The sequence below is a fragment of the Otolemur garnettii genome, unplaced genomic scaffold (genome assembly GCF_000181295.1).
Source record: "Otolemur garnettii isolate 467f Iridium unplaced genomic scaffold, OtoGar3 scaffold00103, whole genome shotgun sequence".
In the NCBI taxonomy this organism is placed as follows: Eukaryota; Metazoa; Chordata; class Mammalia; order Primates; family Galagidae; genus Otolemur; species Otolemur garnettii.
This window is the reverse complement of record NW_003852498.1, coordinates 2,572,492-2,599,244: the sequence shown is the minus strand read 5'-3', so window position 1 is coordinate 2,599,244 and position 26,753 is coordinate 2,572,492. Positions and strand designations below refer to the sequence as shown.

Here is a 26,753-nt window from a genome sequence, read left to right as displayed (position 1 = left end):
AATGCAGTGTAATTCATCTGCAGTGTAATTCATACCTTGTGTTGGGTAGGTATGAGAGACACAATGGGCCAAGTAATTTGAGGATGTTGACTTCACATACAAGCATGATTAAAATAATAATGTGTTGTCTAAGATGAGATGAGAATCAAGAGGGAGCTGGCAGGAAGAAAGTCATACAGCAGGGGAAAAGAGGTCCCTGGGAAGCTAAATCGCTATAATGGGATTAACTGATTAAATGAGTTGGAAGGACAGAACTTCAGTAAGAGCAGGTTTAGGTTTACGAGTTTTAGATAATAACAAGGTCCAGGTGTGGCTTTGGGAGCAAATGGAGTTGAGCAGAAGTTTACTGGAGTCAAGGATGTGTGTGACTAGGCTTTTGTAGAATGAGCTATGGAAAATACTCTTCATTTTAAGCAAAAGGGCAGCATGTAGAGAGGCATAAGAACATGTAATATACTCTGGGAACAAGAGATAATCTTGAGGCAATGTAGTGGAATGGTTGTATGGATAGAGTCTGAACTTATTGCGGTCCCAACTCCTCTAAGCATTTTTGAAGCTTAGGAGGGAGCCAGTGGAATTGACAGAGGGACCGATGACTGGAGAAGCAAGTCTTAAGAGAGAAAGGAAGGAACAAGATTAGGGTCACTGGTGGAGGCACTTAATCTACAAAGCAAAGTAGAAGAGGGTTGTCATGGGAAGTACCCTGTGGAAGATTTAATTACTGAAGGAGATTCTGCGGTATTATCTGTGGTCTATTCCTTCCCAATTAGGTACCCACAGGGGTGGCTGTAATGATGGTAGCAGCAGCTATCCCATCTATATAGTAATAGATTGTTTGAATGGTTGTAAGTCAACAAATTCCTTTCACGTTTCAGAGGTTGTAAGTAACCCTTCAAATAAAAAAATATAGAGAGATAGTCATTTTACAAAATTTACTACATGGCTAAACACTGATTTGAAAAGTTTGATATGTTTTCAATTTTGGGATGTCCTTAGACTAGCAAGACATCAAACTAGCCTCAATAAGAATTCCACCAAGTCAGCAGTTTTCAAAAATAGAAACTAGTTACCTTGTTTCAAACAAGATCTGTGTAACATAATTTTGATTTTTTTTCTTTAGACCAAAAGAAAACGAAGAGTTACTTGGTGCCCTGGCAAAATTAACAAAATGAAGGACTCAAACTATACAGATGGATTTAGAATACCAACAACTGTAACAATAAAAACACACAAGCCTTCTGTAACTGTATTAGGAGAAATTGATGAATGTGAGTGGTTTCTCAAGTGGAACTACTTTTAATTATAAAATTATAAAAGCCTCCTCATAAAGAGAAGCTATTTATAACTCAGTTGATGTGATAAAACATGTTTAAATAAAGTGTGTGTATTGCAGATGTGATTACAATGGACATTATTATAAAAATAAGTAATTTTTAGAAAGTGTACATTCGTGAAATTATTTATTTCATATCTCTTAAGAATAATGCATTATAGGTGAAATGCACAGAGAAAGATGTTTTGTTGATCTTTGTTCTAATCATTATCCAATTAAATTACTAGTGATATAGCATCTACCTTTAACATTGCTAATCTTGAAACATAGAAATCTGTTTCAAAAATTATGCCTCCAACATTATAATCTATTTTAGGGAGCATTTTAAAATTTATTTACAGTGATCAAATCCCAAATTCAGAATTTGTCCTTTTTACCTATATTGCATTAAGGATCCTATATTTTATCACTAATTCATACCAGTGTTCTTAATGCACACAACAATGTAAGAGATCACACCTGTTAATATATTTTTGGCATTCATACTGTGAGCAAATATAAGCTTATTAATTATTAACTCTCATCAAACCTTTTAAATAATCTTTAATTTGACTTAGGAAATTTAATAAATATGTTTATAGATAAATTTCTTTTATCTCTAATTACAGCTCTCTGTTCAGAGTCCGATACTTTTAGTAACACCCTTGATACATTAACTGAGATAGAATGGAATCCAGCAACAAAGCTACTAAATCAGGTAACTGAACGTATTTTATAGAACATAATCCTTTGCTCTTTTTAAAATTCTTTTGCTATTGGATTTTTTTGTTGTAGCACATTACTAAGTCTGACTTAATACCAGTAACAATTTTGACTCTGAAGAAGGCTTCCCTTACTCTTTATACTTCTACTTGGTAACTGTGAGGCATCTTGAGAAAGACTAAAAGTTGCATAAAGCAGGTGTGTGCTAATAGGTAAACCTTTGCTTCTAGCTTTTACTAGCAGAGCTTAGTATCTATGATTGTAAAGTTTCTGTTTTGTCTTGGGAAATCCTATGAAGGTAAAAAGATTAATTTTTAAAGTGTCCAAATTCTCAGCCATATAGAATATATAGATTAATACATTAGGATGGGACAGTTTTCCCAGGTAAGACTCCTAAATAAAGGTATGTGGTATTATCAAACTTTAAGAAACAAAAAATAAAAATACTGTGGTAGATACTAAAATAAGTTTAGATCCCATTTTTACTTTCTAGATTGCTCATATTCAAAGATGCATAGGTGTATAATATATTTATTAAAGAAAATTTTATTTTAATTTTGGAACACAATTGCAATGCTTCTTATGATCATTAGTTAATGCGTATAAAGTACTATGGACAGTGTGCTTTGGTATTCCTAAGACATACTGTAGAAGTTTGTTGTTGTTTTTTAAATCGCTGGTGTCCGTTCTTTTTTAAACTCTTAGTATCTCTCTTTCTCATAATAGGGAAAGTAGAGATAGGCCTCTTTGGGTGTGATAAAGCATATTATTTATTTAGAACAATATAAAATAAATAAACAATATCTGTTTCCCTTCTTGAATTCAGAGCCATCTTAGACATAAAATAGGAGTTGGACAGAAGTGGAATTAGATTATCAGCTTTATTAGTGAAGAACTTGAGGAATTGTAGCCACATGGACTTCCCAATACGCACCCTACCTTCCCAGTTGAACTTCCCTATCAGGCACAGGCAAACATGATTTATTTATATACATTTTTTATTCTACTCTTTGAAAATATTTTATTTTAAATTAGCTAGTTTACCATAATGTAGACCGTTAGAAAGATATTTTTTAAAAAGAATAGCCTAAACTACCAAATGAATCAAAGTTAAATTAATGATTTAATCCAAATTGTATTTGAGGAATCAAAGAATATATGGTACAAATTCCCTCTGATTGAAAAATCTGCTTTTGTTTATAATAGGAAAATGTAGAAAGTGAGTTGAACTCACTTCGTGCAAACTACGATAATCTGGTATTAGACTATGAACAACTAAGAACAGAAAAAGAAGAAATAGAATTGAAATTAAAAGAAAAGAATGATTTGGATGAATTTGAGGCTCTAGAAAGGAAAACTAAAAAAGATCAAGAGGTAAGAAAGGGAAAATGTGAAACTAAACTATACTTTTAAACGCAGTAACATTCTTTTTTTGATAGTGTGAACATTTATTAGATTTTACTTTATTTTTTAAATTCACAGATAATATGTTTTTATTGTGTAGAACATGATGTTTCTGAAGTTTATGTACATTGTGATATGGTTAATCTAGCTAACAAATGCATAACCCTAGCCCTAGCACTGCTCCACATGTCGTGTTTGTGGTGATAGCACACAACATTTCGCTTTTCACGTTTTTGTAATGATACAATATATTGTCCTTGAATATAGTCATCTTGCCATAGTATAGATCTCTTGAAATCTGTTCTTCCTGTCTAAGTGTAATTATGTATTATCTGACCAAGATTTTGCCCTTTCCCTCGTCCCCCAACCACCATTTACTTTCTCTCTTAAGAGATCAACTTTTTTAGATTCTGCAATTGTGCAAGATCATGTAGTATTTGTCTTTCTCCAACTGGCTTATGTCACTTAACATAATATCTTTCAGTTTTATTCATGTTGTTGCAAGTGGCAGGATTTTATTCTTTTTTTGTAATTCTATAGTATTCCATTAGGTCTGTATACCAAACTTTCTTTGCCATTCTTCAGTAGATGGATGCGTAGGTTGGTTCCATAACTCAGCTACTGTGAATAGTGCTGCAATAAGCATGGGAGAGCAGATCTCTCTCTGACATACCGAGAATCCTTTTCTTTGTATATATACCCAATACTGGGATTGCTGGATCATATGGGAGTCATATTTTTAATTTTTTTGAGGAAGCCTCATTTTATTTTTCATATATTCTCACTAATATGATAAAGAGTTTTGTTTTCTCCACATCCTTGCCAGAATGTTCTCTTTGCCTTTTTGACAGTAGCCGTTCTGAGATGAGGTGAACCTCATTGTGGCATGGACTTGTATCTCCCTGATGACGAGTGATGTTGAACATTTTTTCATATACCTGTTGGCCATTTGTATGTCTTCTTTGGAAAAATGTCTATTCAGAACTTTTACTCATCTATGTCATAGAGTAATTTGATTATTTGGATTTTTGCTATTGAGTGTTTGAATTCCTTATATATTTTGGATATTAACAGTTTGTCAGATGTATAGTTTGCAGATGTTGTCTCCCATACTGTAGGTTGTCTCTTCATCATGTGGTCATTGTTTACTTTGTTGTGCAAGAAGCTTTTTAGTTTGATGTAATCCCATTTGTCTATTTTTGCTTTTGTTACTTGTGATTTTGAGGCCTTATCAAAAAAATTCTTGCCTAGACCACTGTTATGAAGCATTTCCCTACATTCTCTTCTAGTAGTTTTATAGGATGACCCCTCGGGTAATTGAAGCAACATCAAAAATGCACTTTGGGGACCTGATCAAACTAAAAAACTTCTGCATAGCCAAGAACACAGTAAATAAAGCAGAATGGGAGAAGATATTTGCAGGTTATGTCTCTGACAAAGGTTTGATAACCAGAATCCATAGAGAACTCAAACATATTAGCAAGAAGAAAATAAGTGATCCCATCTCAGGGTCAGCAAGGGACTTGAAAAGAAATTTCTCTAAAGAAGATAGGTGCGTGGCCTACAGATATATGAAAAAATGGGTTCTCTGTTTGTTTCACTCGTCTGTATATCTGCTTTTTTGTCAGTATGTGCTATTTTGGTTCCTATGGCTTTATAGTATATTTTAAAGGTAGATTGTATGATGTCTCCAGATTTGTTCTTTTTGGTCCGCAATCCTTTGGTCATTCAGTATGTTTTGTGGATCTATATGAATGTTAGGATTGTTTTGTCTATGACAGTGAAGAATGTCATTTGTATTTTGGTAGAGAATGCACTGAATCTGGATCACTTGAATAGTGTGGACATTATAGCAATGTTAATTTTTCCACCACATGGACACAGGCCTTTTTTTCTTTATTTATATCTTCAGTTTCTTTCCTTAATGTTTTATAGTTTCATTTTAGAGATATGTCACCTCTTTGGTCAAATTTATTTCCGGGGATTTTTTTAGTTGTTGCTATCATAAATGAGATTGTGTTTTCTTAGTTTTATTTTTATATAGTTTGCTGTTAGTGTATAGAAACGGTACTGATTTTGGAATATTGGTTTTGTATCTTGCAATTTTATTGTATTTGTTTATTCTAACAGTTTTAGGGGTATCTTTAGGTTTTGTTTTATAGGATTATTTTATCTGTGAGTGGGAACAATTTAACTTCCTTATTTCTGATTAGAATGCCTTTTATTTAGCTCTCTTGGCTAATTGCTCTGGTTAGAATTTTAGTACTATGATGAATAGAAGTGGCAAAAATGGGCGTCCTTGTCTTGTTCCAAGGCTTAGAGTAAAAGCTTTCAACTTTGCTCCGTTAGCTGTGGATGATGTTAGCTGTGGATTTGTTACATATGGCCTTCTGTGTTGAGGTATAACCCTTCTATTTCTAATTTGTTGAGAGTTTTTATCACGAAGGGATGTTTAATTTTGCCCTGCTTTTAATGCATCTATTGAAGTGATCGTATGGTTTTTCTTCTTCATTCTGTTAATGTGGTATGTCCCATTTATTGATTTCTGTATGCTGAACAGTGTATGCATTCCTGGGATAAATCCCACTTGATTGTGATGAATGATCTTTTTAACATGCTATTAAATTCACTTTAATAGTGTTTTGTGGTGGGTTATTGTGTCTGTGTTCTTCAGGCATATTACCCTGTCATTTTCCTTTTTGATTGTATCCTTGATTCATTTTGGTAACAGGTTAATGCTGGCCTCATAGAATACGTTAGGAAGAATAACTTCTTCTGTTTTTTGGAAACTTTGAAAAGAATTGATATTAGTTCTTCCTTACATGTTTGGTAGAATTCAGCATTGATGCTTTCAGGTCCTGAACCTTTCTTTGATGGGAGACTTAGCAGTCTGTTTAGATTTTCTATTTCTGCATAATTCAGTGTTGGTAGGTTACATGTGTTCAGGAATTTATCCATTTCTTCTAGATTTTCCAATTTGTTGGCATGTAATTGTTCATAATGGTCTTCGTGATCCTTTGTGTTTCTGTTGCATCAGTTGGAATGTCCTCTTTTCCATCTCTGATTTTATTTGTCTTCTCTCTCTTTTTCTTAGTGTAGCTGAAAGTTTGCCAATTTTTTCTTTGAAAAAAATTTTTATTCATTTATTGTTTGGGATTTTCGAGGGTACAAAGAGGTTATACTGATTGCATTTGTTAGGTAACGTCCCTTTTAAAACTTTTATTTTTTTAAATGTTTGTACTGTTTCATTTATTTCTCCTTTGATTTGTCTCATTTCTATTTACTAATTTGTGGGTTAGTAGTGTTTGATTTTCTAGTTCTTTGAAGGACAAGATTAGGTTGTTCATTTGAGATCCTAGCTCTTTTTTGACGTAGGTATTTATTGCAATAGACTTCCCTCCTAGAACTGCTTTTGCTGTGTCCTATAGGCTTTGGTATTGTGTGTTTCCATTTTCATTTGTCTTAAAAACTTTTCTAAATTCCCTTTTAATAGTTGTTCAGGAACATGTTCTTTAACTTTTACCTATTTGTAAATTTTCTGAAGTTTCTCCTTTTATGAATTTTTGGTTTTATACCATTGTGGTCAGAAAAGATACTTGATTATGATTTTGATCTTCTCACATTTGTTAAGACTGTTTTGTGACCTGACATATGATCTGTCCTAGACAATGTTCTATGTGCAGTTGGTAAGGATATGTTTTCTGCAGCTCTTAGAGATACTTGATTATGATTTTGATCTTCTCACCTTTGTTAAGACTGTTTTGTGACCTGACATATAATCTGTCCTAGAGAATGTTCTATGTGCAGTTGGTAAGGATGTGCTTTCTGCAGCTCTTACAGAGAATGTTCTGTAAATGTCTGTTAGGTCCATTTGGCCTAGAGTGCAATTTATATCTTCTGTTCCTTTTTTGATTTTCTGTCTGAATGATTGTCCATTGCTATAAGTGGACAGTCTCTATCTCTCCTTTTACACCTATTAATGTTTGTTTTATGTATTTAAGTTCTCCAGTATTGGGAACATATACATTTGTAATCGTACATTCAGGATTTAGGTATTTATCCCTTCACAGCCTTCACAGTCCATATAAGGTCATTTCCTTATAAGGTCATTTATAAGATCTGCAGTGTGATTGACGTCAGGGCATTAGCCTGTAGAGGCACTGCTGGATACCTTTCCCTCTGGGTCCCCGGTGGTAGAGCCACTCTCTGTCTGCAGGTACTAGTCCAGGATAGATCTAGGGGTAGTTAAGGATCTGATAGACAGAATTTGGGAAGCTGCCACAGGAAATCAGATGGATGCATCTCCAGGCAGGACTCTGGCTGGGTAAAAATGTTTCCAGACTATAGCTGGTGGAGGGGGGGAGCTAAAATTAAAGTTCAGAGTTAATTCAAAGTCAGCTATGGGACTGACACTGTAACCCCAACCCAGTGGCACCAGCAGTTGAGATTCCCAGGAGGTCCCCATACAGAAAGGATTGCTTGCATTCTATAGCCATTGAGAGGCAAAAGTTGACATTCAGGGTTCCTTTCCAAACTGTTGTGGGATTGAGGCCAGCAACCCTGTCCAGCTGTATCTCCCAAGAGTTGTCTACACAGGCAGGGTATCTCTAGGCCTTAATAGACAGGGGCTAGCGTCAAGATAGAATCACTTTAGGATCTTCCCTGGGATGGAGTCAGTAAATCTGTCCTGGTGGCTGAAGTAGGCTTGTCTTCTAGCAGTTCCCATGCAGTCAGGACTGCTCCTTGGCTGCAGCAGAGAGACTTAAGCTGAGACAGGGCTTAAGTCTTCTATATCTGTTGTGGGATGGCGGTTGTCAAGCCTGTCCCGGTGGCTCAGACAGGCAAGTCTCCCAGCAGTTCTCTGCATAGGCAGGATTCTCCTAGACTGTGGCAGAGAGGGGCTATAGCCAAAACATGGCCCTTCAGAATCTGCTGTGGGACAGTGGCTAGCAAACCTGTTATGGTGGCTCAGATGAGCAAATCTTCTGGGTCCTTGTGTAAGCCTTGTGTAGGCTTAGGATCCCAGCTGAGAGTAGCCAGAGCTGAGTTACGGAATAACTTTCATGTTCGCTGCCAAGATCAATTTCAACAGACAGAAGAGCTCATCTGCTGAGATGCGGGTATATGTGATTCTTCCACTCCCCTTGACAAATAGTTTTGGCTGCAGACTCAAGGCCAGAGGAGGCTTTTGAGGAATGGAGCCATTTCTAGGTCTAAACCTGGGAGTACAGTTGGCAGGTCAGCCACCTCTGAAATAACCTTTCTGGGTCTTGGGCTCTGCAGGGGTTTCTCAGCCTCCAACCTGAACCCAAAGGCTCCCACAAAGGCAGCTTTGTCTCTAGTGGGTGCAGAATTCTTGGGAGAATATAAGCTGGTAACCTTCTATTCTGCCATCTTCCTAATGTCACTCAGAAGTTTTTTCTTAAAGATATTAATTTCCCAGATTAAGATTTTTGAGGATGTAATCATTTTTGACATGTACACCCACTTTAGAGGATTTAAAAAATGGTTAATTCATTTATAGTGTTTAAACATAGTTGAATCATATTTGTTTCCCTTGTGCTTTTGCAAGAAAAGAAAGAATTAAACCATCTGTGGGAGGATTTGGTGTATCTGCCTCTTCGTAGATTTGTCTTGAGGAGATGGCTTCCTCATAGTTTATAAATTACCAATATTTAATTTGTGGAGTGTACTATAAATGCTGCCTAAGACATAGCCCTTTCCTACTGAGACCAAAGTGAATTTTAATATCTATCTGTTTTATATTTGGATGCTACATATTAATGGATTCCTTTCCCTTAGAATATATATCCCTAAAGAGTTGAAACATTATTAGGATAACTAGAGAAGCTGATTTTTGCATATTTTATTTTTCTTTCTCCATATAAAAGAGTTATTGTGAAAATTAGTATACGTAATACTGAATAGTTTCAATGGAATTTTTAGAAACAACAGATTACTCAAATTTTCAAAGTCTATATTATACTACATAATAAGGTTTCTAATCCGGAAACTATCAGACTACAGGGACTCAGAAATTATCCAAAAGATTTAAGGGACTTTTTAGTACAATGTGACCTAAACCTAGAGTCCACAGGCACTACGAAATTATTTTGTAAAGTTTTTAGGTGCATATTCATTTTTCTGAAATGAAGCCATGCCTGTTATCAGACTTACAAAGTGGTCCCTGAACCCCCACCCTCAAAATAAGAGCCAGTGCTTTGATGTAGTTAAGTAACTAAGGAGTTACTTTGCCGCTACCCTTCAGATTTCTGTGTGGCTAGTCCAAAAGGGCCTGATCGCTTTTCCTCAGTATTGTTTACTTTCTCACCTCTTTTTCTTATTAAAGGGAAAAAGAATTCTATGCTAACGCTATTATTTTCATTCTACCTATAAATTACAGTTATTGCTACATTTTGTAGCTACTATATTCAAGAGGTAAAAGTTTATAAGTTTTTCACACAGTTTCACTTGTTTAAACTTCTACATATAAATAAAGTGAAAAATATCATGGAAAGAGCGTTGGACTTCAATTAGTAAAACATGGTTTTATTGAGGGAGGTGGTCTAGTACCATGGTTAGCAGCATGTTCTCTCCAGCAAAGCTGTCATAATTAAAGCCCTGGTTTTGCTACTCAGAAGCTCACTGTGAGTCCAAACTCATCGTGAATTATTGCCAAGGCAAGTCATTGAATCTGTCTCGCTTCCTGTGTTTCTCTCCCTTGAGGTAGAGATTAGGTGCTCACCAAGGTCCCTTCTGACTCCCAAGTTTGATCTAATTTTTGTATATATATTTCTTATTGGTAATAATAATATGACATAAAAATAACTTTGAGTATAAATATGGCAACAATTATATGTTTATTTCTCACATCATTAATTTAGTTAATGAAAATTGTAGCTCACTGAATTGATGCAGCACATAGATTACAGCAGGTCACAGAATGTATGACGTGCTTCACATCCTAGCATTCCTTCCATTTTAACCACAGTTGAGGAGGAAGTTAATCCTACTCCCTTCTTTTTTAAATGGACACAAAAATCATGTTCAGAAACAGTCCAGCAGTCCCTATTCCATGTTAAACTAAAAATATAAGTTTGCATGCATGTAAGCAGCAAAATATGTTTCAAAGCATACATTTGGGGGAAAAGTCTAACCAAAGGGCATAAAAGACAAATTATGGCATTGGGACATATGGTCATTTTCTTGTTTTTACCAAAGGTTTTGTCAAAAATTATCAAAGTTGTAGATAATTTTCAAGTGGAAATACAGTTATATATTTAGAGGGAAGAATAAAAAACATCACGTATCATCATGCTGAGGAACAAGAAAAGTATTAACCTTCTACCTATTTTAACTTGGTTTATTTAATTTTATAATTTTCACAATTTACAAGATTTAAATTAAATACTTCATTACACCTGCTGAAAATTATAGTTAAAATGTGCCATATTTTCTTATCTAGTAATGGGCAGTTGACACTATCATAACAGTTAAATTATTTTGTTTTTCAAGCACTTTCTGTTCCCTCAGCAACTTTAATAATTCATTGAGACATTACGGTTTTGTCTTTACAAAGTTAATTTTTTCTGTTTATGAGAACAAAACTTAAGATGAAGTACTGTCTCAAATGAGAAGTAGAAGAATGTTTCCTTCTAAATAGTTATTTCCTAAATGTTTTCAAAAGTTAAAATTGATTATTTGGTTCTTCTTTATTGGTAAATGCAATTTTCTTATACATTCATTAGAAATGGGGGGGTAGGCAAAAGATTGAAGGCAATTTAAGTTATAAACAGTACAAATGTCTAAGACTGTGCCTGGATGATAGGGAAGCCAGTAACCATGTTTGGCAGTTAAGCACTTGGAAGGGGGGCCTGTCTGAATTGACTTAGTAGGGAAAAAAGGATGTAAAATGGTTCATTTATTTATATTGATTACCTGAAGAAATGATGATATTTTAGATATGTTATCTGAAATAAAATATATTATTATTAAAGTTGATTCTATCCTTTACTTTTTATGTTTTTTTAGTATCTGCTAGGGCACATTATAAAAAATTTGAACTACACATGACTCACACTATCTTGCTGTTGGACAGTACTGATCTAAAATAGGAATTTCCATACTGTCACTGATCTGAAATCTAAAACTAGTCAGGACTGAATTAAATATCCAGAAAATATTATTTAAGCAAGACTCTATTTTCTTAAATCCTTTATATATTGTTAGAATTTGCTTTTTCTTTGTAAGTGTTAAGAGAAAGTATGTTTATCTTTGGTAAATTGTAGTTTACTTATTTTGAGCATAAAACTTTCTTGTACTTCAACATTTGATGCTGCAGATATTTTGATAAAAAAGAAACTTTAATAGAAATACTTGTATCTTTATACTTTTACACAGTTGAACAATATAAAGCGACTATATCATCTTTTCAATATTTCCTGTAGAACAGATCAACACGGTAATAGTGGACAATCCCACAACTCTACAGCTTTGATGAATAGTATAATGCTGTAAAGGCACTACATGAAACAACCCTAATCAAAACCTAGATTCCAAGTCAGAACTCATTACGAAGTATGTTGGTATAGAGCCAGATAAATGATTTATGGGAAGAAAAAAAAGTCTTATAGCATTAATATATTTTGACATTTAACTTATCTAAAACAAAATCTGTTAAAAGCATACTTTTTTAAAGTTTAATTACCACTTTACTATCTCTTCCAAGTGGTACATACTAATTTGCTGTCGACATTATTGTAGCTTTATTAACAGATAACTATTGGGGTCATGCTGAGATTCTTTTTCTTATTTGATTGTTTTATGTGGTTTTGGTGATTATTTCTTGTATTTTTAAATAATGACATGCTCTAGTAGCTTGAACAGTTGATCTCTCAGTCCTTTCTACCTGTGTTGGGTGATTCTGAAGCAGAGAATGAATGCTGTCTATTTTTTTTTTTTTTTTGGCTTTATTAACTTTTGGTTTGCTCTGTTGCCTGTTCACATGCTCTTCCAGATGCAACTAATTCATGAAATTTCCAACTTAAAGAATTTAGTTAAACATGCAGAAGTATATAACCAAGACCTTGAGGTGAGCATTCATGTTAGTATTTCTATTAATAAGTAACTAGAACTGTAAAACATGGGATTTTACTATGAATTTAAACTAATATATATGTTATTTTGTTAATTCCTTAGAATTCAAATCAAATACTAAACTATGTTTTCCTCTCCTTTGATTCTTTTAGAATGAACTAAGCTCTAAAGTAGACCTACTTAAAGAAAAGGAAGACCAGATTAAGAAGCTACAGGAATATATAGATTCTCAAAAGTCAGAAAATATGAAAATGGATTTGTCATACTCATTGGTAAAAATGAGGTTTATTTTGTTATGTATTCATGTTGGTATTTATAGTATATCATCATCATAGCAAATGTTTATATTAGGCCTACTATGTGTTGGGCATTTTTGTAATCAATTTATATATATTTCATTTAATTTGTCAATAACCCTGTGAGACTATTAGTATAATTAAAGGCCATTTTACAGTAACATTCATAAAGAGTTGATTGTATCATTGTTTGAACAAATGTAAGGAATTTAAAGATAAGCTTCTATTAAGAAGCAGTAATTTTTAAAATTTTAGATTTTTTCCAATTGTTTCATTCAAATGGATACAGAAATATATGATCAAGATCTTATAAGCACTTATGTTGGAATGGATAATTAACTGAAATGATAAAATACATAAGTAATGGAACATGACTTCATCAATTTAATTTTATAATAGGTATTAATGCATTCGCATTATAATTTAAATAAGTATTTTAAGTTTACTGAGTATTTTTTCAGAATTTGATAGCTCTTGATTTTAGGTGATATTGACATTAGATAACAGTGGATCTGATGAAGTTGTTAATCTCTTTCGATTTGCTTTCATTCTACCTGATTACTTCAAGAATGTATCCATTTGGTTCAAGGTTTTAACACCCTTTTTTAAGGCAAGAGATAGAAAAGTTGGGACTCTTAAAATAATAGGTTTTGTTGTTCTTTTGTTTTCTTGTTTTTTCAAATGTCAGATTACTATATGGGCACAAACAATTAGGTTATGTTGTTTGCGTGTGTTAAGTAAAGTCCAAGTTGTAGTTGAGCCCTTCCCTCAGAAGGTTATGCCATAGACATACCCACCAACAATGTAAGTGTTCCCGCATTACCACATCCCCACCAGTATCTGCAACTTAGGGACTTTGTATTATGGGCCATTCTCACTGGGGTTGGGTGATGTCTCAGGGTGGTTTTGATTTACACGTCTCTGATGATTAGGGCAATGAGCATTTTTTCATGTCTTTGTTGGCCATTTGTCTCTCTTCTTGGAAGAAGGTTCTGTTCTTTTCTCTTGCCCAGTGATAAATGGGGTTGTTTGCTCTTTTTTTCCTCATTAATTAATTTGAGTTCTATGTAGATTCTGGTAACTAGATCCTTGTCAGATTTGTAATAAGTAAATATCTTCTTCCATTCCAAAGGTTGTCTGTTTGCTTTAGTTATTGTGCCCTTAGCTGTGCAGAAGCTTTTTAGCTTGATCATGTACCATTTATTTATTTGTGGTGTTGCTGCAACTGCCAGTGGAGTCTTTTTTTTTTTTATGTCATCCTCGGTAGAGTGCCTTGGTGTCACAGCTCACAGCAACCTCCAGCTCTTGGACTTGATTCTCTTGCCTCAGCCTCCCAAATACCTGGGACTATAGGCTCCTGCCACAACACCTGGCTATTTTTTTGTTGCAGTTGGCTGGGGCTAGGTTTGAACCCACCACCCTCGGTATATGGGGCCAGCGCCCTACTAAGTCAGCCACAGGCACCGCCCAATGGAGTCTTCTTCATAAAATCTTTTCCTAGGCCAGTGTAGTCAAGAGTTCGATATTTTCTTCTAGAGTTTTTATCATTTCATGTCTTAGATTTAAATCAGATTTAAATCTTTTATCCAGCTTGAGTCAATTTTTTAAATAGTGAGAGGTGTCGGTCCAGTTTTGGTCTTCTACTTGTAGCTAACCAGTTCTCCCAGAACCATTTGTTAAATAGGTGTTATTTTCCTCAGTCTATGCTTTTGTTTGGTTTATCAAAGATCAGATGGCAATATGCAGCTGACTTCATCTCTGGATTCGCTATTCTATTCCATAGATCTGTATCTCAATTTTTGTGCCAGTACCATGCTGTTTTGATCACTGTGGACTTGTAGTATAACCTGAAGTCTGGTAACATGATGCTTCCAAACTTATTTTTATTTCTTAGAATAGTGTTTGCTATTCAATGTTTTTTCTGGTTCCAGAAACAAAGAACTGTTTTTTTAAGTTCTTTGAAGTATGGTGTTGGTGCTTTAAGGGGGATTTCATTAAATCTATAGATGGTGGGGATCACGCCTATGATTTATCCTATTAGGGTACATGTGAATTTGTCTAAAGGTCGAATATAAATGTCTTAACACAACAATTATGAGAAAGACATGATGGCTATGTTAGCCAGTTGGATGAGAGTTTTTCAAACTGTATATGGAAGCAACACACTATATCCTATGATAGAATTAATGTACACAATTATGATCTAATAAAAAATATATTTTAAAAAAATCTGTAGATGGCTTTGGGAAGGATGGATACTTTAACAATGTTGATTGTTCCCAGTCAAGATCATAGTATGTTCTTCCAGTTATTAACGTAACTCAGGGCTTCATAGTTCTCTCTATGGAGATCCCACTCATCTTTGATAGGTATATTTTTCTTTAAAGCTACTATGAAGGGTATTGTGTCTTTGATTTGATTCTTAGCTTGACTGTTATTGGCATATATGAAGGCTACTGATTTGTAGACATTGATTTTTATATCTCAAGATGTTACTGTATTCCTTGATCTCTTCCAGAAGGACTGTGGTTGAGCCCCTAGGGTATTCCAAGTATAAGATCATATCACCAGCAAAGAGCGAAAGTTTGACCACCTCTTTCACCATTTGAATATCCTTGATATCCTCTTGCCTGATTGTATTGGCTAGAACTTCTAGCACTATGTTGAATAGTAGTGGCAATAGTGAATTATTGTCTAGATCCAGTTATAAGTAGAAATGTTTTAGTTTCCCTCCATTCAGTGTGATATTAGCTGTGGGTTTGGCTTAGATGGCTTCTATCAAATTAAGAAATGTCCCATCTATCCCTCTTTTCTTAAGTGTTCTTATCAGAAATGGATGCTGAATTTTGTCAAATGCTTTTTTAGCATCTTTTGAGAGGATCATATAGTCTTTGTTTTTGCTTCTAATTATGTGGTGGATTATATTTATGGATTTATGTATATTGAACCAACCTTCCATCCTCGGATAAAGCCCACCTGATAATGATGTACAATTTTTGTAATGTGTAGCTGTATTCTGTTTGCTAGTATTTTATTGAATATTTTTCCATCAATATTCATTAATTATATTGGTCTATAGTTTTGGGGGGGGGGGTTTTGGTTGAATCCTTTCCCATTTCTGTTATCAGGATGATACTTGCTTCATAGAAGGAGTTGGGGAAATGTCCTTCCTTTTCAATGTTTTGGAATAGGTTCTGCTACATAAGTACAAGCTCTTTGAAGGTTTCGTGGAATTCTGGTATCAAACTGTCTGGTCTGGGACTCTTTTGTGTTAGGTTTTTTTTTTATTATTGCAGTTTTGGTCCTTGAGATTAGTCTATTCAAGAATTCCAGTTCTCTCTGGCTGAGTTTAATGAGATGTGATTCCAGGTATTGGTCCATTTCCTCCACATTTTCAAATTTCTGGAATAAAGCTTTTTGTAGTAATCAATGATAATCTTTTATGTCTCTGTGGTATGTGTTGTTATTTTCTGTTGGGGACCTGCCCCAAACTACCTCTAGGTTCTTTCCTCATGATTGGTGGAGATGAGCAGATGAAGGAAAAACGAAGATTCAAAGACACAAGAAGAAAGTTTTTTAAGAAGCTGGGTCAGGGGGCTGTCCACCTCTAAGCGTGAGGAATAGTGACATCCCCCAGCTCCAGTTAGCTCCACTTTTATTACACACATCACTGTTTGAATCATCAACCTAACAGGGGAAAGCTAAACCCTTACATCAGGGGTCCTCAAACTTTTTAAACAGGGGACCAGTTCACTATCCCTCAGACCCGTTGCAGGGCCAGACTGCAGGCCCCAGGACAAGTTAGCTGCTAAGCAGGACAGGCAGCGGTGGCAAAAACACCCAACTGGCTGGATAAATGTCCTCAGCGGGCTGCATGTGGCCCACGGGCTGTAGTTTGATGATGCCTGCTTACATCATGGTTCTTGCTGGGCTTGCATTTTCTAACCAAACTGTTCCTTTAACTAACTACATTAATTAGACTGATTTACTTCTCACTATTATTACTCTAAATTATTTATAATCTTAACACAGACAGAGCATAGGACAGAGAACATAGTCCAGGAGCAGGATGTCAAAGCAGACCCCAGTTAGACCACACACACGTATCTCAGGTGGGGCAATTAACAACCGCCCCCTCCAGAAAGACTTGTGCTCAGACAAGCTGGCACTTCTGTCCATACCAAGGTAACAGCAAAAAGGAGATATTTTTCTCCTTATGTTTCCTGAGAGACCTTTTCTCTCTTAACAAGGTTTAGACGCTTGCTCTGTCTCCAGTGAGTTTAGCATTCCCTCACTAACTCCCCAAAAGCACTAACTCTACCTAAGAGGGCAGCCCTGCCTGGGTGGGCGAGTCTTGCCCACTCAGTGACCTCTGAGCCAAGTTGCTCTGGGGGAGGGGTGAAGTTCCAGCAAGACAGTCTGCTTGAAAACACCAGGTTTCAGGCTATTGCACTTTGCAACAGCTTTTGGGTTTCTCTGATCCACTTCTTTCCTGTCTGTGTTCCCTTTTGCCCATCATCTATAATCATTTCCTTAATTCAATTTCTAACCTACGTAAACAATTCAAAATTGGTTTTAAGTTTATTAAACCATTATTTCTAGCCATTTAAGCACATCAAGATATGACTCTTCCCTTAAGTACCTACATGTCCACCCTCAATTTCTCCTTTTTTCATTTCTGATTGATCTTTGCATTTGAGTTTTTCTGAGTACTTTTTGTTACCTTTTATTATATTCTTTTTTTGACTTCTATTTGAGACAAATGATTCTCTATAAAAGGTTTCACACCATCTCACAGCACACTATTCTCTATAAAAGGGTTCACACCATCTCACAGCACACTATTCTGCAGGTAGGAAGGCATTTCCATACATTTCTGGAGTATTTATTCATAGAGTGGCAAGCAGAATTGCCTACTTTTAAAAATCATTTCTCTTGTTATGCATTCATTTATTCATTCATTCATGTGTTAAGTTATTGCTAAGGACATATCATTGAATTCATGTAAGCTAAAGTCACATTAAAATGCCACTTCTAACAAAGGCGTGTTATTTTTCATGTATTTGTCATTTGCAATTTCTTTTCTGTGAGTTGCCTGTTCTTTTTTCTCTATTTTTCTTGATTATTTGTCTTTGGATATTTGTTGGATTATTTGTCTTTTTCTTTGAAATTTATGGTTTAATATCCTTAATTTTAGCTATTAACTACTCAGCTGTCATCTGTTAGAATAACTCAAAAATACGTAGGGAACTTAAACAGCTTAGTTGAACAATTGTGTTAACCTTTAATTGAACACTAACAGATTTCTTAACTTATACATCCATACATTGCTTTTATATTTTAGAAAAATATGGCCAGAATTTTCAAAATATTTTTATTATAGAAAACATGATTTCATTTATTTGGTAATTAGCATGTTTTTAGTTAGGAATACTATCTGTGTATATGCTCTCTAAAGTATTTCCATCTCCACAAAAATCGTATTTCACTGAATCCCTTTTGTCATCTGTCTAGGAAAACACTGAAGACCTAAAACAGATAAAACAAACTCTGTTCGATACTGAAACTGTAGCCCTTGATGCCAAGAGAGAATCAGCTTTTCTTAGAAGTGAAAATATAGAACTGAAAGAGAAAATGGTAAATAAATTTTATAACATTGATAATAAAGCAGTTGTAATGATTAGTACATTTTTGTGAATTTGCAATGTTTTTCTCCCTAGAAAGAGCTTACAGGTACATGCAAGCAAATGGAAAATGATACTCGGTTATATCAAAGCCAATTAGAGGCAAAAAAGAAAATGCAGATTGATCTGGAGAAAGAATTACAATCTGCTTTTAATGAAATAACAAAACTCACCTCCCTCTTACATGGAAAGGTTCCAAAAGGTAATTGTTTATTTCAAATTTTTCTTTGTGAAAACTTTTCTAGAAATGTGCCTGGGCCAGGCGTGGTAGCTCACAGCTCTTGTCCCAGTGCTGTGGGAGGCCAAGGCAGGTGGATCACCTGTGCTCAGAGGTTCGAGACCAGCATGAGCCAGAGTGAGACCCCGTCTCTACCAAAAATTGCCGGGCATTCTGGCAGGTACCTGTAATCCCAGCTACTTGGGAAGCTGAGGCTAGAGAATCACTTAAACCCAGGGACCAAGGGGTTGGCAGAGGTTGCTGTGAGCTATGATTCTACAGTACTCTAGGACATAAGTGAGACTCTGTCTCCATAAAAAAATAAAATAAAATAAGCAAAAAAAAAAGAAAGAAAGAAATGTGCCTGAATTATTGACAACTATATTCCAATGATTAAACATCTGTTATATTCTGACTTTTTAAATATTGGTATTGGTAGTTAAGATATTGGTATCACTGGTATTAGTATTTATAGTGATTTCCATGGGCTTCAAATCATAAGGTTTTAAAAATTATTTTTCAAATAAATTGGACATGATCTTAAAAAGGTGATTCAATGAATATTAAAACTTAGACTAACTGTTTGCCAATATTGGCTCTTTACTTAATTTACCAAAACTTCCTAGATTTGCTCTGTAATTTGGAATTGGAAAAAAAGATTACTGATCTCCAGAAAGAACTGAAAAAAGAAGCTGAAGAAAATGAGGCTTTGCGGAAAGAAGTCAGTTTGCTCTCAGAGGCAAAATCTTTATGCCCTGAAGTAGAGATGCTAAGGAAAGAGGTAACACATTTTTAAGCACTTAACCTTTATTTGGAATAAAAAGCATTGCAAAAGTAACTTAAATATTTTGGTTTAGTATATTTTAAACTAGTAAGCAAGAGACACTGAAACATTTGACTCAGCTTAAGAAGAAAAATGAATATAGTTCATCTTTTAATTCGTTCTTATGCTACTAGTTATTAAAAAAAAACAAAAAAAAAACAGTAGAACCTCTAAGTTTACAACACAAGGGACTATAACAAACTGGTCAACATAAGGAACCAGGCCTAGTGTGCTGATATGTGCACATACTTTACTCTCTTGTACAGCTTTTATTAGAGAATATCATACAAAATCATACATGATCAAAACACAGTAAAGTAATATAGTATTACAAAATCAGTACATGTCCTGTTTTCTCATGGTTTAGTCATTCCTTCTGAAAAAGGCTCAATCTTGGTCTGTTTCTTATTGCGTGATACAAATCTAATGTTGGATATCTAATCCAACATTACAAATCTAATGTTACAATGTTTCTTATTGCGTGATACAAATCTAATGTTGGATATCTAATCCAACATTACAAATCTAATGTTACAAATCTAATGTTGGATACAAAGCTAATGTTGGACAGAATTCTCAACATTAGCTACCTGACTCAGCATACCTAGGCATTTTTGCACAGCAGATGCCTTCAACTGCATTATCAGATGCCTAACAGCTTCTTTTGGGGGGGCCTTTCTAATGTCTGTGTCATCCTCACTTTTTCTACTTCATTAACTACTTCATACACTTTTAAGCTGGCCTGTACTCTAGTTAGTATCACTTGGAAAATTGCTTCTTGGTCAGGTTCATTGCAGGTTGCCACCACATCATCCATTACAACAAAACCTTCAAAATCGCCTTCATATTCTGCCATGGCAGATGGACGGTCTAATGGGGCCAAAACATCATGCTCTTGGGTTGTGATAAACCCAACTTGGCTGAAACATTTCTGTATCATTTCTGGCTGAACTTTATTCCAAGCAAAAACAGCATCTAACACATTCACTGGTAGAGTGGATATAGTGGCTTCCACTAGCAGACCACAGGTTTATGTTTTAGTAATGACCCACTGCAGGAGCTGAGCACCATAGTGCATTTCAAATGTTTTAATCATGCCTTGGTCAAGAGGTTGGATTTTTGAGATTGTGTTTGGAGGCATAAATTTTAGTGTCACGTTCATGAGATGATTCATTTGCATGTGGCCAGGACACTTGTCAACTGTCAGTAGAGTAGACCATTTCTTCTTCATTTCTAGGTTGATACCCCCTACCCACTCCTCAAATAGGGCACAGTCGTCATGCACATTTGTTTGTTCTCCAAGTGTTAGGGAGGTCTTTGGGCTTCAAGTTCTTGAATGAGCCAATATACCAATCACCAAGGACTTTAGTATCTCTCCAGTTGAGCTAACACAAAGCAGAACTGTGAAACGTTCTTTGCAAAGTTTGCTGCTCTTACATTTATCACCCTCATGATGAGGCTCCACCTTGAAAAAGAGTTCACACTCATCAGCGTTGAAGATGATGTCATCCTGGAAGCCTCTGGTGAAGTTTAGGAACTTTTTGATGAACTCTTCCGTAACATCTTTTTTTTTCTTGAGACAGAGTCTCACTCTGTCACTCTAGGTGGAATCTTATGGCATGCTAGCTCACAGCATGCTCTTGGACTTGAGTGATCCTCTTGCCTCAGCCTCCTGAGTAGCTGGAACTATAGGCAACCCCCTCTATTTTTAGTAGAGATGGGGTCTCACTGTTGCTCAGGCTATTCTGAAACCCCTGAGCTCAAGCAGTCTACCCACCTCTGCCTCCCAGATCCTAATGCTAGCAGGATTATAGGCATGAACCACTGGCCAGACCAAAACCTGGAAAAGTTTTGAGACAGACTGTGTCATGATCCATTGTTTCACTTCTAAGAAACACAGCCAATAGCATCTTTTCTGATTCACCCAGGCAAGTTTCACCTTGCTCGGCCTTTCAGTGTTGCTGGGAGGGCTTCATTTTTTCCCTCCATGTGGATTTTATATTTCTTGATTTTTGTGTATCTCAAAACTTTTGTAATAACCCACTAACATAATCCATGTTGCAGCCATTTCTCTAGTCCTCAGATAGGGCATTTAAATAGTTCCATGGCCCACCCTTGGTCTTCACACTTATTTTTTTCATAGTAGTCATATCACTGTGTTGAATGGAAGAGTAAAGAGGGAGTGGTGCTGATGAACTTTTAAAGGCCAATACAAGTCTTGCAGTCTAGTGATTGATTGTGTAAATCCATGGCTTTTTTTTGTGTGTACCTTTATACAAGAAGTAAAAATTTGAGTACTTACTATATGGCAAACATGGTGAAGAACTTCCAAAATATTATTTTATTTAGTCATCGTGTAAAGTCTTTGAAAGTAGGTGTTGTGTTTTAACCCCAGCAGGCAGCTGTCATACTAATAGTTGAGCCACGTGGATCTGCCTCCTGTGCCTGTAATTGTGACCTTCTTTCCCTGGGCTCTCTTGTATCACTCCTCTTTTTTTTTTTTAATCTCTTTTTTTTAACTCTCCTCTTCTCATCTCCATGTACCTTTGTCCTTCGTAATGACTGAACAATTTATATACCAGATCTGGATTATTTAAATAATGCTTTTTAAATAATAATTTTTAGCAATTATTTAAATTATTCGTGGATTAAGTTTTGTGATATCTAAGCTACTTTCAAATCCTTCGAAAAACTATGAAATGCCTGGCATCCAATAAGGTTAGAAAACTCTTTAGAATGAGAAGAGAAGACACGTCCTAAGTTAGAGAAATGTATTGCCTTTCTCCAGTCTTTGCTTAATTTAAATAACTTTTTATTTCTGCAGAGAAATTTTTTCCTCAAAATCACTTCAGCGAATTATACATTGCTAAATTTTATTTCTTGTCCATAGATACATGATAAATCTGAAGAGCTTTGTATGATAACATCAGAAAAAGACAAATTGTTTTCTGAAGTTGTTCATAAGGAAGATAGAATTCAAGGTTTACTTGACGAAATTGGTAAAATTAAAGATGACTTAACAACTGCCCAGTTGAATTATAAAAGTACTGATCAAGAATTCCAAGATTTCAAAACCTTCCATATGGAATTTGAGCAAAAGTACAAGATGGTCCTTGAGGAGAATGAGAGAATGAACCAGGAAATGGGAAATCTCTCTAAAGAAGCACAAAACTTTGGCCTAAGTCTGGATGCTTTGAAGACAGAGGTTGGTACAAGGTGCTATCTAGAGAAATGACCTTTAGCTTTCCTGGGTTTGGTGTGTGTTTATATGTATGTGTCTGTGTGTGTGCATGTGTGCCCATGTCATAGACTGCTCTGCTTCTAATCTGTCCTGTTTACTCTTTTTTTTTTTTTCTTTTTTTGTAGCTTTCTCATAAGACTCAAGAACTTCAGCAGAAGACATTTGAGTGTCACGAAAGGTTAAATGAGGTGGAACAGCTGAAGGAACAATTAGAAAAGGCAGACTCTGTGCTGCAAACTGTAGAAAAGGAAAATACACTGATTACTGAGAAACTTCAGCAAACCTCAGAAGAAGTAAAAGTTTTAACCCAAGAAAGAGATGACCTAAAACAACTCCAAGAGACCCTGCAAACTGAGAGGGACCAACTCAAAAGTGACATTCAGGATACTGTAAACATGGTAAGGGTTTGATTGACTAAACTTTGAAAACTCAAAGCCTCTTTAAAAGCATTACAAGAGCCATCATTTATTATTTATGATCAAGTAGTAACTATAAAATTATTTTGTTTCATATTCTAATGGAAATTATTTTCTATTTCTCTGACAAAGAATATAGACACTCAAGAACAATTACGAAATGCTCTAGAGTCTTTGAAACAGCACCAAGAAACAATTAGCACACTGAAGTTAAAAATTTCTGAGGAAACCTCCAGGAATTTGCATGTAGTGGAAAACATAGAAGAAACTAAAGATGAAGTTCAGCAAAAGGTAAAGGATGTTTATTTAAAAAGTTTTCATGTAGTTGTATTAAGCTATTTCTTTAACCTCGAACATTTAAGTATATAATGGTAATCTTGATTTTGTTTGTTATTAATAATGGTAGTAACTAACAATAATTTTACAAGCTTAACCTAATAACTTAGAATATAATTGCTTATAATCAATTTGAAAAGGAAAGGACAAAAAAGGAGTTCAAACTTTGGATAGCTGATATTTTATGTCAGATTTTATGTACTAAATTTGCTTAGAGTTCACAATTCAGACCATACAGAGGGGATTGCCTATAATGTTATACAAGAGTTTTATTTACTATACATTGGAATTGGCCATGTATATATGGAAGAGTGGGTGTGGGGATTCCTAGGGCCACCTCTGTCCACCTGGGCACAGAAGGCTGTGTTGGTGGGTCTACCGTGAATCAGTCCCCTTGGAGTGCTTGTTTTTGGTCCGACTTGATGTGTTTCTTTCTGGAAATGCAGTTTTTTCAGTGTATCTCAACAAAAATTTTAAACTTTATGATAGATAAACTTATTCTCCTATAAAGGACAAATTTTTTTCTTTATTTAATATTAGATCTTTAGATTTGCTCAGAACAAGGGTAGCAGAAATGCCCTTTAAGGCTGAATTCAGATTTGAAATGGATCATGACTCACTGTAGAATTCTGTCATAGTCTGGTTTGTATTTGTGTATGCTGCTGTTTCTAGGAATAAAGATGCAACTTTATGAATTATGAAATATGATATGATACCTAATAGACTACAACCAAAACAAGTGTGCTTCCGACCTTAATCTCTCAAGTAGTCAGCTCTGTGTTCATCGTTGGCAGAAGTTCATGCATGTTTCCAACAATATGGGTAGTTCAGTAAAGTGTGATTTATTCATATCTGCTCTAGAGAATGAAGCAACAACTTAAAATTTGAAGATTGCATGACAATATGGAAAAATAGATATGATCCAAGTGGAAAAGACAAGCTAAAAAGAATCATATGTATATGAATTAATTATAATAGCTATGTTTAAGAAAAATATTTAATAGGAAAAACTCTGGAAGGAAATATACCAGAATTCTAGTAGTTATGTGAAGGTAGTAACATTGGATGTTTTATTCCTTTTTATTTTAATTTTTTTCTAATGTGATTACACATTATCATAAAAACTTTTTAATACATGTGTGGCCAATATGAAGCTGAACATGTTTAGTGGGCTAGGGTAAGATTATAGAGTAATACTCTAATTTTGTACTAGTAATCATAATATCGGTTTCTGTTTCCCTTTACCAATGAGTCCACATATTGTTTATGTTAATTTATATAACATGCTTTTCTTAAGCAGTATATAAATATATATATATATAAAGAAAGATGAATTGTGCTTTTATATTATGAGATAGGTCTCTGTCAAAATTAGTTTACCTTTTATGCATAATAAAACTCTCTAGCATATTGTAAGTACAACTGCCTCTGAAATGGGGAATAGGGAATGATTTCCAGCTTTTTGTGTGGTGGGGGGAATAGGTAAAGTGATAGAGTTCAAAATTGCCTGTTCCACTCCTGTAGGGGTCCAAAAACAAACTGCTAGTAGTATGAAACTTAGGAAATATTTATGGAAGATATGTGTGTACAAAGGAAAGGCAGGTATCTTTTATTTATTGTGTAATTAGTTTAAAGTAAGGGAATATGCATAGAGTCAGGTTAACCTATTATATGTGAAGATTATTATTATACTAATAATAGTTCTTATAAATGAACAGGCAGAAGAGCATGAACTCTGGAGCCAGCATGTTGGGTTCAAACCTGGCTGTATCTCTTTGAGTGACCTTGGGCAAGTGACTTTACCTCTCTGGAGTTCTGTTTCCCCATCTCTCCAATGGGGATTATAATAATACCTACCTCATAAAGTGATAGTCAAGATAAAGCGTTTAAAATGTGAGAATAGTACCTGGTATATAACATAATAGTATTGGCTATTTTATTATTAAAGTTATTGTTATTAACTACTTAAGAAATTCTTCTTTAACATATTTGTATTTTAGATGGTTGGCACAGATGAAAAAGAGAATTTGGAGAATTCTAAAAAGACTCAAACACTGACTGCAGATGTTAAGGATAATGAGGTAATTGAGCAACAGAGAAAAATATTTTCTTTAATACAAGAAAAGAATGAACTCCAACAAATGTTAGAGAGTATTACAGCGGAAAAGGAACAACTGAAGACGGACCTAAAGGAAAACATTGAAATGGTAGGATTTAGCACTGTGTGCACGGCAATACGTTTATGTCTTTGTTTTGATTTTTATCAATTTTATTTACATATAATTTTTGTGCACTAACTGTATCTGATGGTAATGGACAGTCTGATGACTTCCGACAACCGTCTCTACTTATGTACTTCCCACCTGTCAAGGTAGAACATATTTTCATCATCATCCCAAAAAGTTTCCTCATAACCCTATCAGCTGATCATCATTCCTCCCGTCTATCCCAGATTACCAGTTCTGATGTGTTCAGTTTACATTCTGCCTCTTCTAGAACTTCATGCAAATACAGTCATATAGCATGTAGTCTTTTGTGTTTGATTCTTTCTGTATGCATTTCTATTGCTGAGTATTAGTCCCTTGTCTGAATATGCCACTGTTTTGTCTTTGTTTTATTCTCTCTCTTATAGATGGAAATCTGGGTTACTTCCAGTATTTGTTGTGGCTGTTTTGCATAAAACTTTTATAAACATTTTTGTATAATTCTTAGCTCTTTTTATATATGCATATTTATTTTTTATTTCTCTAAGAAATATCTAAATGGAATTGATGGGTCATAGGGAAATGTATATATAACTTGATGAGAATTTGGTAGGTTGATTTCCAAAGTAGTTGCACCATTTTACATTCCTATCAGTAAATTAAGAGAATTCTAGTGGCTCTACGTTCTTCCTTACCAACACTTCATATGTATTGGTGCTTTTAATTTTATCCATTTTAGTGGGTGCATACTTTGTTGTAATTTGTCTTTCCCTAACAGCAAAACATGTTGAACATTTTTTCTCATGCTTATTGCCCTTCATCTTTTTTCTGTCATTTACCTGTTTTCTCAATACTGTGTTATAGATTTTCAGTGTACAGATCTTTTACATGTCTTGTCAAATTCCTAAATATTTCTCTTATATATGCTATCGTAATATTTTCATTTTTAATTGTTTATTGGTGTTTATCAGTATTTTCACACCTAATTTAGTTTGTATCTT

At 34.8% G+C, this 26,753-nt stretch overlaps 1 protein-coding gene across 1 annotated transcript in view; it reads left to right on the top strand.

Moving 5' to 3' along the window:
• The window catches only part of CENPE (centromere protein E), a 93,904-nt gene that overhangs the window by 17,313 nt on the left and 49,838 nt on the right, over positions 1-26,753 (top strand). Inside the window, 12 exon segments of the mRNA XM_012809274.2 lie at positions 1,121-1,268; positions 1,942-2,030; positions 3,242-3,409; positions 12,456-12,530; positions 12,688-12,807; positions 18,346-18,468; positions 18,552-18,717; positions 19,359-19,513; positions 22,446-22,760; positions 22,922-23,194; positions 23,345-23,503; positions 25,549-25,755. Coding sequence (XP_012664728.1) covers positions 1,121-1,268; positions 1,942-2,030; positions 3,242-3,409; positions 12,456-12,530; positions 12,688-12,807; positions 18,346-18,468; positions 18,552-18,717; positions 19,359-19,513; positions 22,446-22,760; positions 22,922-23,194; positions 23,345-23,503; positions 25,549-25,755 — 1,998 coding nt within the window.